Source organism: Quercus robur, chromosome 4, assembly GCF_932294415.1.
Source record: "Quercus robur chromosome 4, dhQueRobu3.1, whole genome shotgun sequence".
NCBI classification, from domain to species: Eukaryota; Viridiplantae; Streptophyta; class Magnoliopsida; order Fagales; family Fagaceae; genus Quercus; species Quercus robur.
In genome coordinates, this window is record NC_065537.1 from 56,292,255 (window position 1) to 56,307,374 (window position 15,120).

At 33.0% G+C, this 15,120-nt stretch overlaps 1 protein-coding gene and 1 long non-coding RNA gene across 7 annotated transcripts in view; one reads left to right on the top strand and one right to left on the bottom strand.

Annotated features, from left to right (window-relative positions):
• Positions 1–15,120, bottom strand: part of LOC126723043 (uncharacterized) — a 120,309-nt gene that overhangs the window by 103,603 nt on the left and 1,586 nt on the right. The window lies entirely within an intron of this gene.
• The window catches only part of LOC126723040 (disease resistance protein RPV1-like), a 137,144-nt gene that overhangs the window by 103,490 nt on the left and 18,534 nt on the right, over positions 1–15,120 (top strand). For 3 of the 6 annotated variants that reach the window (XM_050426256.1, XM_050426257.1, XM_050426255.1), the window contains exons 6-8: positions 1,919–2,140; positions 2,239–3,009; positions 3,081–4,064. The exons of 1 other annotated variant lie outside the window; for it this stretch is intronic. In XM_050426256.1, coding sequence (XP_050282213.1) covers positions 1,919–2,140; positions 2,239–3,009; positions 3,081–3,713 — 1,626 coding nt within the window. In that variant the 3' untranslated portion in view covers positions 3,714–4,064. Of the gene's footprint in view, positions 1–593; positions 1,696–1,867; positions 2,141–2,238; positions 3,010–3,080; positions 4,065–15,120 lie in introns of those variants that run through there. 2 more of the 6 variants (XM_050426258.1, XR_007654115.1) reach the window with 2 other exon arrangements.

Sequence of the window (15,120 nt, forward strand, 5' to 3'; positions counted from 1 at the left end):
TGCTAGAAATATAATAACTTTAATTCACATGATGTTATATATTCAAACAACTTTTCCCTCAAAAAATAAAAATAATTCTAACAACTCTTCTTCTTTCATTAGTTAGAAACTTTTAATTGGTCTTGTGACCACTAAGTGTCCAATTTTGAAGGTATACTTAAAAAAAAAAAAAAAAAAAAAAACCATATATTCTACTATTAAATTATAGAAATAAAATAATTTAATGTTAATGTTACAATTCAAGAGTTTCTCCCATTTAATTTTTAGACAATTTTTTACAAAATTTCCTAATCTCATTTTGTTCAAGTATTAGAAGTGAGTTTCCAGTAAGTGGGCCTCCTCAATCCTCATCACTAAAAGGGAGTTCCTATCCAACCATTTGCTAAAATCCTAGATCTAATTTTCTAGCCAAAAGAAGAATAATGTGCTAAAATTAACGATATTTCCTAATCTTTTGAATTTCAATGCCATTTAATTTAAATAGCAATATGTTAATTGCACAGAACTAGACATATTGAACTTTGTTCATCTTCAGATTTATGTTTACAACAAATCCAACTCATTATGTCTTTCTTATGCTCTATGCTTTGCAGCTGCACTAAATCTGAATTTGAGTTTATTCAAAGAGTTATAAAGGAGATATCAAGCGCTAAATCAAATCAATTATTTGTTGCTAAACATCCGGTTGGAATAGATATTCGAGCAGAGGCCATAGAATTGCTTTTAGATATCGAGTCAAATGATGTTTACATGGTAGGAATTTGTGGTTCTGGGGGAATAGGTAAGACTACGATCTCGAAAGTTGTATATAATAGTATTGCTAACCATTTTGAAGGAAGCTGTTTTTTAGAGAATGTTAGTGAAATGTCAATAACAAATGGTGGCATAATCCAACTACAAGAGAAACTTCTTTCTAAGGTCTTACAAGGTAGAGACTTGAAGGTGCAAAATGTATTTGAAGGTATGAATTTGATAAAGAAACGACTTCATGGTAAAAAAGTTCTTTTAATTCTTGATGATGTGGAATACTCAAAAGATGTAGAAAATTTGCTTGGAGATTGTAACTGGTTTGCTTCCGGAAGTAGAGTAATTATAACAACAAGAGACAAGTATTTACTAACCTCTTGGGGAAGAGATCCTCAAATATATGAGGTTACAAAATTGAGTCAATGTGAAGCTCGTGAACTTTTCGACCGGTATGCCTTCCAAGCAAGAAAATATGGGGAAGATTATTCAGAACTTGCAAAACAAATTATATGTTATGCCAACGGCCTACCATTAGCTTTAAAAATAATTGGTTCTGATTTGTGTGGAAAAGATATACATGAATGGAAAAGTGCATTAGAAAAGTATAAAAACATTCCACATGAAAAAATTCAAGAAATACTAAAAATAAGTTATGATGGATTGGAAAAAATTGAAAAGGATATTTTTCTTGATATTGCATGTTTTTTTAAGGGTTACAACAAGGATGATGTTGTAAATATATTAGGTTCTTGCGATTTATATCCAGAATATGGTATCAGAAAGCTTATTGATAAGTGTCTCATAACCTTGGAAGATAGCCATTTGTCAATGCATGACTTGCTACAACAAATGGGTAGAGAAATTGTTCAACAAGAATCAGAACAGCCTGAACAGCGTAGTAGGATATGGCATTTTAAGGATGCTCATAAATTACTAACTGGAAATATGGTATACTTTCTTTGCTTCTCTATTTTTTCAAAATATTTCTTTATTGGATTTTCCCTTTACAATATTGAACAAAATATAATTTTCTCAATATATGTTTTGTTTAAAGTTTCAAAATCTTTATACTTTTGTTAAATTCTATTATGAAGTGTGACTAATTCTTTGTCCTAAGCAGGGATCAAATAAAATTCGAGGTATAATGTTGCGCTCACCTGAACCAACAAAGGTTGCATTGAAAGCTAATGTTTTCAAGAGGATGAAAAATCTCAAATTTCTTATAGGCAATGTACATATTGGTGAAGATCTTGAATATCTCCCAGATGAGTTAAGGTTTCTTGAATGGCATGAATTTCCTTTGTCCTTATCTTCCAAATGTTGTGTCCCTGAAGAACTTGTTGCACTTAAGATGTCTAAGTCTAACATTATATTGGAGAAGGTATTCAAGCAGGTATAAGTATTATTATTTATAAATTTTAATTTCTTTAAATGTTATTTTTAAAAGTTGTTGAAGATTAATATATATATATATTTTTTAATTTTTCATAGGGGTTCCAGTACGAAAATTTGAAAATGATTAATCTGAGATCTTGTGAATTCATTACCAAATTACCTGACTTGTGCTGCCCAAACTTAGAGAAATTGGACCTTCAAGATTGTAAAAATTTAATTAGGGTTCATGAGTCCATTGGATTTCTTGAGAAGCTTAAAGTATGGACTCTCCGGGGCTGTTCACAACTTCAAATTCTTCCAAATACACTCATGTTGAAATCTCTAGGATATTTTGATCTAAATAACTGCTCAAGGCTTGAGAAGTTCTCCGATATTCATCCAGAAATGAAATGTCTAAAGAAATTGTTTTTGGGTCATAGTGGTATTAGAGAATTGCCTTCATCACTGTTGTATCTGACTGAACTTGACACGTTAGAACTACCATGCTGCCGTAAGCTTACAAAATTTCTAGTTATTCCTTCTGCCGAATTGAGACCAGCGTGCAATTCCTTTAACAACTTTTTGGGACCTACTGGGTATCTGAGCTTGACAAAACTGGATCTTACCGGATGTGTTAGAATTAAAGTTGAATTAGATTCTTGGATGCAGGCCGATTACTTTCCAATATTGACAGATTTAGTTCTAGATTCTACCAGTATTGTTACCATCCCAGAAAGTATTAGCAGATTTACTAGATTACAATATCTTTCCATAAGATATTGCAGAAAGCTTCGGGAAATTCCAAGACTTCCAAAATCTATAAGAACTGTGGTTGCACTGTATTGCTATCGGCTGGATCCACAATCATCAAGCAGATTATGGAATCAGGTATCTCTCTTTCTCTCTCTGAAGTTTAAGTTATAAAGAAACAATTTATGTTAAACTTCAATTTCTTGCAGTTTGGAGAAATTCTAGGAATTCTTCCAAATACAGTCGCTGAAGCTGCAAGAAGCTTTGAATCTAAAATTCACTGTCTTGTACTACCAGCAATTGAGATTCCAAGGTGGTTCAAATTCAACCATCACCAGAGTGTTGGAGATTCCGTATCATTCTTGGTTGGTCCCAAATTTTCAAATTTGGTTGTTTGTATTGCTTTTCCATCAAAGGATGAGAACAGCAATATGGAGAACCATTGTTTCATTGACATTTCCATCAATGGTGTTAAACAACCATTCATGGATTTTGTTAATTATGACCATGTATGGTTAATTTATGGGAAAGTGAATATATCAAATCCATCTGAAGAGAATCGCATTAAGGTTGAGGTTAGACAAATGGTGCAGATAAGATCGAAGAATACGATGAGGATTTATGTAGAATGCATCTGTTGTCCTGCCTCATCTATGGATCAATGGGCTTTCAACAATAGGGAAGAAGATTCGGGCCATGTTGGAATCCGACACCGACTGCAAAGAAGAAATCATCGATCAACCCATGCTAGACATCCCCAAAAACACTACCTGTCTCGCTTTGGATGGCTTCGAATCCGATTCCAACTCTGGAAACGAAGCTCCAAACCCTGGAGACAGTGATTTTCTAATGCGTTTCATGACCAGGGTTCATCTTCAATTCCCAATGCCTTTTTCAATGATGATACCAACACCAATCTGTACGCACCATCATACAAGACAAAAACATCTTGATTCAGCTTTAAAGAGATGGTTTGCCTCTCTCTATTTCTCTAAATTTAAAGGATCATTCATAGGATTGTTGCTCAAATATATTTTGTGTTTCAAGTAAATAATAGCGAAATCAAATTGTTGGGCTATGTAATTATAGTTTATACAAGAAACATTTTATTTCTTTATTTCTTTTTCAATGTAGATAATGCCTTGTTGCTATTGAAGCAATTGGTAGGCCTAAGATCCCTTTTCACCTTGCAATTTGATTTTCATTTATTATAATATTTGTCTTTTATTCATCTTATTTGTCTGCTTCTGGTGCATAGTTTCTTCTTGTAAGATATTCCAAACTTCTCTTCTTCTTCTTTTTGTGGTAGAAAACGAAATGCATTTCATTAACTTAAATTAGAAGAGTTAAGGCATAGCCTCTCATAAAACACACCTACTGAATTATAATGCATCACCAAAATAATATCCAGTGGTGGACTAGAAAATAACAAAAAAGTCTTGCTACTGAGTTGCTCCCATTTTTCCAAGTTTGTCTGCACATTGATTCGCCACTCTGTGGCAGTTCTTAATCTTGACATTCGGAATTTGCTCCATTAGTTGCCTGCAATCCAAGATGAGAATAGAGTGAGCAATATTATCGTAGGATTTGCCCAACACCTAGTCCATCACCACTTTGGCATCAAAACCAATCTCAACTGCCTGCAAGTTTAAAGATTTGCAGGTTTTAAGACCATCACATAAGGACCAAAGTTCTGCCTCTACACTTGTGGCTATACCAATGGCTCTACTAAAACCAGATACCCATTCTCCATTGCTCCCTAGGCAGGCCACACATTACCCTCTTTAACAAGGCAATTTCTGTCTCAAGTTGGCTTTGGGTCTCTCTTGCTGCACTACCCTGGGCATCCTCTCAAATAATTCCTCCACCACCTGCCTTACCTGGATTTCCCATTGCTGACCCATCCATGTCTAGCTTGAGCCAATTCATCTCTGGCTTTATCCATCAAACATTAATTGGGCTCTTTGTTGTCATAGGTTTAACATGTCCAGCATAGCAGAAATAATTTAGAGCCATGCTTTTCACTTCTTTACTCAATCTGCTATTTGGTATAACTTGGTTGAAAACTCTCTTATTTTTCTACATCCACAAGCCCCAGATACCAAAAGCAAAAAACACTTCCCACGGCAAGGTTGACTCCACCAGATCCTTACAACGTCTTAGATTTTTTTTCAGCCAACTACATAGGTCAGAGTTAAAGAAATTACTACTACACCTCATGTTACCTGTATCCAGCCAGAATTTTTTTGCAATTTCAGAGTCTCGAAGAACATGAATAATGGTCTCAGCCTCTCTCCCACATGCTTCACACTTACTGTCTTCGGCAATGCCTCTTGCAAAAGTAATTCTTTATCTGGTAGACTAAGAAGATAGCGCTTCCATATGAAAACACTGGATTTTTGGAAGCATATCCACTTTCCAAATCCACCACCCAGTGAACTCTGCTGCCACATTTATTTCTCCTTTTGCTAAGTTGTAGGCATTTTTCCCATCAAAATGAGGTTGAATAAGCCCAGCTAATGTTGTCCAAACCAGATTCTAAGTAAGGAATCGTAATGGCCTTGATTCTTTGTAGTAGGTCACAGGGAAAAACAAAGAAGCAGCACCCAATGTTCCAAATTCCCTCCTGAGTCACCTCCCCCACCTTCATTTGCTCTTCCCCTTGATTGAGGAGACCAATGAGCAGACTTTTTTACAATCCTTCATTAAGCCATTTATCATGCCAAAAATTGAACGAACTGTTTGCACCCACTACCCATTTGGTACCTCGAACAAAAATTTCTTTACCTTTAATCATAGTAGCCCGTGTTCTGGAGCCTGCACTTCTTGGGTTTAAATACTTGGTTCTTAGGACTTTGGCCCATGGTTGATCACTTTCTTTATTCATCCTCTAATTTAACTAGGCAATCAGAGCTAAATTTTTGGGTTTTGCCGCAGTTAGCCCAAGTCCTCCCTCTCTCTTTGGCCTAGTGATCTTATCCTAGTTGACAATATGCAGCTTCATTTTTTCCACAGAAGATCCCCAGACAAAATTTCTACTGGCTTTATCAATGGCTTCAAGGGTTTTTCCAGGCAGCATGATTCCTTGCATGACATAAGCCGAGATAGCAGACAACCCCAACTGAGTAATGAAAACTCTCCCAGCAAAGGAAAGGAGATGTGCTTTCCAGCCACTTAACCTCCTCTGCACTCTTTCAATAACAAAATCAAACTCTTGATTTTTTGTACCCGGCAGCTTCAATGGGAATCCCGAGTACTTCCCAAGGTTTGGAATTGAGTGAAGATCTAAACAAGAGCATAGTTCATCCCTTCTTTCCCTCAAGACATTGGGTGAGAAAATTCCCGTGACTTGCCGTTGTTTACCTTCTGCCTAGAGAGCTCACAGAAGCTATCAAGGGCTTCTTTTATACTGGTGCAGTTTTTTTCTATTAGCTTTTCCAAAAAGAATTAAATCATTTGCAAAGAACAGAAAAGAAAAGCCTAGTCCACCCCTAGATGTTTTCACCGGATCCCATAATTTTGAGTCACATTTATCCTTTTCATATTTCCGAGAACTTCCATGAACATTATGAATATATAGAGAGACAAGGGGTCACCTTGCCTTATGCCCCTAGACTGTTGAAATCCTTCCAAAGCTCCACCATTAAATAACACTAAAGGATGAGATGCAGCTCATAATCACATTCACAAGATAATCTGGGATATTAAACAGTATGAGATTGTCCTGAATGAAGCTCCTTCCAATCTATCATAATCCTTCTCAAGGTCTATTTTGAGGTTCATGAAGCCCACATTCCCTTTCTTTCCACTCAATAGTATGAAGAATTTCCTGAGCTATGATGACATTGTCCATACCTTTTATACCCGAAACAAAAGCAGCTTGCATTGAGGAGATAAGATTGGATAGAAAGGGTCTGAGTCAAGCAACTATAATCTTCGTGATGATCTTATAAACCGTGTTGCACAGACTTCTTGGGCGCAAGCTGCCAATTCTATCAGCTCCTGTATGCTTGGGAGTAAGTGTGATGAGATTTTTATTTATGTGCTTCGGGACCTTATCATTATTAAAGGCCCCTTTTACCATATTTGTCACTGTTTCTCCAACTAACAGCCAAAGACACTAGAAAAAGCCAAGATGTGGCCCATCAGGTCCTTGTGCCAAAAAAAGGTTTTAGGGACCACAACGCTTCTTTAACTTCTAAACTTCAATTTTACCAAATAACGAGTATGTTTGCTGATTGTTCAAAATTGAAATTCAAGTCAAGCACACAACTGTTTGATGAAATGCTTCTTCAAGATATTGAACCTATTCACTTGGATGACCTATGCTACTCATCGAGCCAATTGTTAAGGTTTTATTTTTAATTTCTAAAAAAATATTTATGTTTGATTACTTAATTACTTATGCTTTTCTCCTAGGTTTTTAAATTTTAATATTCGTAATTGTCATGGATTGTTTCTTTGCTTTTATTGACTCACTGAATATTACTTAGATTGTTCATAAATTTATTGAAAGATAAAGGACATTTGACAAGGATGCATTGAGCTTTATACCAAGAGAAATGTAAACTAAAATCTGCAACAAGCTATGGCCCCAGAAGGCTTTTTTTTTTTTTTTTTTTTTTTTTTTTTTTTTTTTTTTTTTTTGGTGTGCAGAACCTGCCTTGAGAGTGTGGCTCACTTCTTCATATTATTCATATTTGATTGGTTGAGGTTGAGGAATTATTTAAGCACATGTTTTTATTTGCTTGTTTCATTCTTTGTCAGTTAGCAATAATTGAATTAATGATGATGTCAACGCCACAAACTTGTCATTGTTGAGATAACAACTGTACCTACTGACAAAACATCTTTATTTCTTAAGTTTCTATGCTTAAAAATGATTCTCCAAAGCTTTAATTAAATTCTCGAAGTAGTTTCGAGTCATGCTATTGCCATTGGAAAACATGATAATCAGTAACTGATTTAGAAGTACAGATTTACTGATTTGGCCACATGATCACTCGTCTTTATACAGTCAAGAGAGCCTCACTTCTCCGTAGTCAATGCTTAGATGGAAGAGCAGAACTCAGAGATATGGCTCTCAAATGTGGGCTGCCCTATGGAAGCTTGAACTTTCATTTAAATTCCTTATTTCCTTCGGAAAGCTACAAAATGATTGTCTTCCATTGATTAGGGAGTTAACAATTAGGAATCTCATCACTAATACTTCTTGCCCTTCATGTGCTATAGAAGAGGAATGCTTGGATCACCTATTTATTACCTATAACTTAACTTGTGTGACGTGCTTCAAATCACCACTCACCATTAGAAGGTACTTGAGTCAAATTCAAGTCATAATTGTGTTGCTACTTGGCTGGAAAGAGTGTAGAAAGCATAAGGCCGGTGCAATCAATTCATTGTATTCTTTCAACAATCATTGGGCTATTTGGATACACATGAAAGAATAAGTGTTAATGCTAGATTTTGAAGTCCTAATTCGTAGTGCTTACCTTTATACTATTTGTAGGGATGCAACAAACACATGGGAAGTGAATGCTTCTGTTAAACCACCTAATGTACTTTTCAGTAGTTTCCTTGGCAGTATAGCACATGATCAGATGTTGAAGGTATGGATTCCTCTCTCTCTTTTCGTGACTATATGATAGTATAAAACCTATAGAGAATCTGGTAAATATAATTATTATTGGATGGTTCATACAATTGAATGCATAATACTTGAGGTGTGATTGAAGATGAAAAAATAAGGGATAATTCCACCAGATATCTTGTAATTGGATACTCATGTTGCGGGCCATTTCTTCAGTCAATATTTTGGGGAAAATTGGGCAATTTCTTGAGATTATGGTAGTGCTTTGGTCAAATTGGTCCGCATCTGCCCTCATCATCCAATGCGTTTGCATGGATTGTGTAGTTGTTTTTGTATCATTTTTCAATAAGGAAAAAATGTTTATGTTTATGTCACCGTGTCAAACTAAACTTTCTAGCATTTAATTGCAAGCTTCAATCTTTGAACTTTAATAAATACATAGATAGTGGGTTTAAGACACATGTTACATATATATTGCATAAATGATCCTTGGGTGTCTTCTTTAAAAGGTATCTAATAGGAATGCTTTCAAACCAATTTATTCAAAGATATGTTTAAAACCATTTCTCGTTTTGAGAAAAGAATATTGTCTTGAATAATCATTTTCTTTTTTTTATGTAGGGGGGTAAGGGTGGGGCTATAGTTTAAATGCTTTGTACATCATAGTATCCTTTTGGCTGTACAAAACGCTCAATGAATTCCCATAGGAGGGGTTGATTCCTAGCCACTTGTTGAATCAATATGGCTGGCTCAGGTTTTCTCATGTTAAGATATAGTGCTTCAGGCTACTTAATACGGATGCATTTGACAGCTTTAAAACTACTATTAACATCTTAATCTTTCCTACTAATAAAAAGGATCAACACATTCACTTTTTTTTTTCTTATAATTTTTTTTCCAGTACACATTCATAAGGAATTGCTACGGTGTCACCAATAACTGAGAAAGAGATTTCGCTTATATCACCAGTGATTAATACAATAGCTTGTGGGTTTTGAGTGTTGACCCTTACCAAGATTTCAATGGTGCATGTGTTCTATAACTCGGCTGGATTTGTAGAAAGAATTCCTTTGTACCTCAAAACCCATCAAACCCCTCACACTAATAGAGCTTCACTTGCTGTTTAGCCCTCCCATTTGAACCTTCGCTCTAGTCCCTGCACACAAACGAATCCGAAGAAGAAAAACAAAATGACAAAGAATCACATCTAGAAGAAGAAGAAGAACACTCCGACCTGAAGAAGACTGCGATAGTATGGTGAATACGTTTGGTTGTCATGAAATTGTAAGAAAATTAATAATAATAAAAATTTAAGATTAAATTTGTTATAAAAAAGTATTTGTAAACGTTGATGTGGCTTGATTTTGCCATCTAAGCGCTTATGTGGTCTTTAAAATTTAGACATGTCAGCTTAATCATGGCAATAATGCACATCATTTGCCACGCAAGTATTTTCCGTTAGTGAGTTAACAATAGAGACCAGATTGAAGGCAAATTAAAAATAATGTGGACTAAATTAATTGCTACCAAAATGTAAGGATCAAATTGATTCTAACCCCAAAATAGAAGGACTAAAATGGTATTTTGGCCAAAGTCAAATCTCCACTTTCAAAATAACTAAATATTAATCCAAACTAAAATCATCATAAATTATAGAGAGAAAGAGGAGACTTGTGATGGAGAATTAAAAAAATAAGACACTAAAATGTATCAAGACTATGTAGAATTAAAATAAAAAAAATAAAAAATAAAAAATTTCATCAACTTAAGGGTTAAGAAACAATAAAAAAATCAGCAAAAGAAAAAGAAAAAAACAAAAATTGTGTGAGAGAGAGAGAGAGTATTCACCTTTTTTTGGAAAGCTCAAGAAAAGAATAGAGAAGCTACAATGATAAAGATATATCTTACAGAATACTGTTGTTCCCACCTCTCATGTAAACATTATTTTTTTAATTATCAAGTGTTCCATGTGAAAAGAAATAATAAAAAATTATTTTGCTTAAGCTATTGTATCTTGTATATTAGCACAAGCAGTATACCAAAATATTATTTTGCATAGCCGGTTCATGATTTGATGTTTGTGATTTTTTGGATTCTTTAGGCTTTATATTATTTTATATGAGCTAGTGCGAATGCTCTAACAAAACTCATGAATTAACAACCTGCCATTTAAGATTTATTGTAAAAATATTATGAACATACACTTCTCTTTATTAAATATTTGAAAAACTAGTGGAGTGTAAAAGAACTTACCTAGATATTCATTGGTAAGAGGCTCCCGACAATAATGGAAAATTTTGGTGTGAGTGCTTTGCAAGATGTTCCATGCACCTTCGTATCCAATTGAAGCCTTGACTTACGACTCAAGTCATGAGTCAACAAATAACTTCCGCAAAACTAAGTTTCATTCCATTATTTCCATACAAACTTGAAAACGACTTTTGCATGTAGAGTCATCCCTATCTTTATTATTTTTCTTATTTGAACATCTATGAAAAATACAACTTGTCATCCTAACCTCCAACACGTTCAATTAAATGGCTAGTACCATCTAAGAAATATTGATCAATTTCTTTATTTCTTTCTCACTTTATCTTTATTGCCTGTAGGGCCATGTCGTGTAAGAAAACACTAGCTCAAATTTAATGAAACGAGTGATTGTCATTCTTTTTGTATTTTCATTATTATTAAATAAAGTAATATGAAAGAGCTTGGTGGGCCTAGTCACTATTCTTTTTTAGTCCTAAAAGCTATCAGCCTTACAAATTAAGCTCATCTGACTTACAAAAGTAGCCCATGTCAAATAAAATTATTTCATTTAATTCCTTAAATTTTTTTTTTCATATTGCAATGTATTAAAAAATTGGTTTTCATTTTTTTTTTTTTTTTTTTTATAATTTGTCTCCTATTCACATTAGCTCATGCAAAATTTCAGTCTATTTTAATATAAGAATCTATTTTGTCTATTTTGTATATTTACTTTTTAAAACACCTCACATCAAATTATCTACTTTACACTATATTCCATTAAAATATGAATAGTGCTAGTATAAATTTACATGAATACTATAGCAACAATTTATTTTAACATAATTTTACATGGTTTGATGTTAGTGAATTTTGGGCTTAATTGGCTAAAATGTGATACTTTTTCTATTATATAAGCACTAATGTGAGTGCTTTGAGACGCTAGATCCTAGTTCCATCCTACATGAGAGTGACGCAGGTCATTTTACTGTTGTTGGTTCAACCAAGTTTCTATCCAAATTTTGTCCTATGACTAAAAGTACATGTGGATGCTTTATCAATCGACTCGTAGTGAGTTGAAAGAATTTTCTTTCAAGTGAACTTTCTTTCTTTCCTATTTTGGGTGTTATATGCCTTTTTTGTGCAGAGATAAAATATGCTTTGATGTTGTTGAATGAGACTTTATCTATTTTCTTGAGATATTTGTAGACCACACGTAGAGTAATTACAGACCATTGTAATGTGTGGGAATATACAATTTTTTTGTGATATGATATAATGTGTAATTTGTTTTCTGAAATTCGTTGAAGAAAATTTGTTTCCTATAAAAATGAAACAATTTCCACAACTATTTTCTATCGCTCTATTTCCACAAATATAACATTCTAGTACTTTAAATTTGGGTGTGTTTGATTGATATTTTTTTAAAGGTGGTCCATATTCTTTAACCACTATTATAGTGCATTATGTTTTCCTAATTTGTTTTTTTGTAGAACTAAACTTTCAAAATTTCAAATATATTATACAAATTTCTTCTTCTTTTAATTAAGGAGATTATCATGATAATCAAAACTCACCACAAAATTATAAAATTATCTTAACCAAAATTAAAAATAAACTAAAGGCATTAAAGATAAATAATATAATAATTTATTACTAACACTAAAACGTGTCAACACAAAGTAGAATTATAAATAAAAATAAAATAAAATTTCATCAAGATGAGGGGTAAGAAACAATAAAAAAAACTCAGCAAAAGAAAGAAAAAAAAAATTGTGAAAGAGATTCTTTTTTTTTTTTTTAAGCTATAGGATGGAACTGAGAAGCTACAGTGATAAAGTTGTTCATACATTCTCTCTATGTGGAAAATGCAGAATGTGTAGGACACCCTCGGTGGAAAATTGCATTGAGGAAAGTTCATGGAAGAGGGATCTCTGATCAAATCAATTGACGTGAAGTTTTTCTCTCCTTGTGAAAATGCAGAACATGTAGGACACCCTGTCACCCTCAATGGAAAATTGGGATTTGGATCCGGCAGGGGCAATTACACCACACCCACTCACATTAATTTTTATCACTTTCATTTTTTAACTTTAAATTTTTAACTTTTTCAACTTTTTTTTTAATTTTTTTTTATTCAATGGTTGAAATTGAAAGTTTATTTTTTGAACTTTCAATCTCAACCGTGTATTACTATTAAATTAGGTACAATACCCCAATTATTACACCTAATCTGAATCCGGAAAATTGCATTGAGGAAACTTCGTGGAAGAAGGATTTCTAATCAAATCAATTGACGTGAAGTTTTTCTCTCATTGTGGAAAATGTAGAACGTGTAGGACACCCTATCACCCTCGGTGGAAAATTGCATTGAGGAAATTTCGTGAAAGAGGGATCTTTGATCAAATCAATTGACGTGAAGTTTGAGATGTGGCTATTCAACAAACAATGGTTCAAACAGGACAAGAAAAGTAAAATACAACTTGTAAGTTGTAACAATGTTTATGTACACAGCACCATGAATTGAAAGGAAAAATTAATATTAGGGAAATCTATATAAAAATCTTGTAATTTAATTCCTAGGATACGTTAAACTTCAAACTGAGTTTAAATTTTAAATGGGATACTTTAAATTTCATACTTCCACAAATATATATAAATCCAAATCTGGAGTTTTAAGTGTCCTATTTATGAAATATGAAAGTGTGTGGTTTAAAATATGTCCAATTTAAAAGTGTGTGGTTTAATGTGTCCCAAACAAACAAAAAAAAATATAATTTTTTTTTTACTTACTTTTCCTCAATATTTGCATTTTCTCATGAAATATCCATTGGCTTTAATTGCTTAGTAAAATTCCAACTAATAGGGTACAAAGCATTCAAACTATGCCATTCAACAATAAAGTAATGTTGGCATTCAGGTATGGTCATTAGTGTCTCTTTGAGCCAATACTCTGACATGCATGTTATAAGTTCATAAAACAAATACCAACTTGTTTGGGTTGGGTGCAAAATATTTGAACCCTACATATTTTGGACACTTCAAGAAATACCACCTTGTTGAGCTCAAAGGTTGGCAATAAAAAATTTATTAACTATTTGAAAAGTTTTGTGGGGATGTTCCATGCATCTTCATATCCAATTGAAGCCATGACTCATGACTCAAGTCATGAGTCAACAAATACTTTGAGTCATGAGTCAACAAATACCATCCATTAAGCTGCGGTTCCCTACAAAACAATCATATCTAATTATTTATTATATATTCTATTTAATTAAAATATCAATTTTTCTTTTTCTTTTTTCTCTTTTCACACCTAACTGTTATTCACTTTTTTAGTCCTCAAGAAACGGAAAGAAATAATAAAAAATTATCTTGTACAAGCTACTGACTCGTGTATTTGCATAAGCATTTTAGCAAAATCTTATTATGCATAACTGGTTCATGATATGATGTTGGTGATTTTTTGGATTATTTAGGCTTTATGTTATTTTCTATGAGATTGTGTGAATGCTCTAGTTGAACTCATGAATTTATTTATTTTTTTCTATTAAATTGACAATGGGGTGGAGTAATTAAAACACATACCTTTTGCTATAAATAATAGAAAGTGTAATTTTTTTTTTTTTTTTTTTGTATTAAAAGATTGCTTAGAATATCTACTAAATATTAGCTATTGCATCTGCAACCTCAATGCCCAACTTTCAAGGACATTGTACTTGAAGATATACCACTTAGGCCAATATATTCCATTAGTAAATATCAATTAAGTTACAAAAATTTTATAGAATTTATTATAGAAAAATGCTACGTACACAATATTTTCACTATAAATCTTTGATGGTTTGATGTTACTGGTTTAAATTTAAACCCCTACTAAAATTACTTTCTTTTTTTTTTTATTTTATTTTATTTTTTTATTTTTATCACCAATAACAGCTAGTAATAATCTGTTTATTAGAATTTGTTGTAAAAATATTTTGAACATAAATTTCCTTTTTATAATTGAAAAGTTAGTAGAGGGTAAAAGAACTTACCTGGATATTCAATGGTAAGAGGCTCTCGACAATAATGGACAAGTTTGGTGTGGGTGCTGTGCAAGATGTTCCATTCACCTTCATACCAATTGAAACCATGACTCATGACTTAAGCCATGAGTCAACAAATAACTTCCATGAAGGTTAGGTTCCACTCCATTATTTCCATACAAACTTGAAAATAACTTTTGAATGTAGAGTCATCCCTATCTTTGTTTCTTTGTAAGAAAAATTGATCAATTTCTTATTAAATTTAATGCACCGAGTGATTATCATTCTTTTTTATTATTATTATAATTACTATTAAATAATCAATAAGAAAGAGAGCTTGATGCACCCAGTCGCTATTCTTTTTCAGTCCTAAAAGCTATTAGC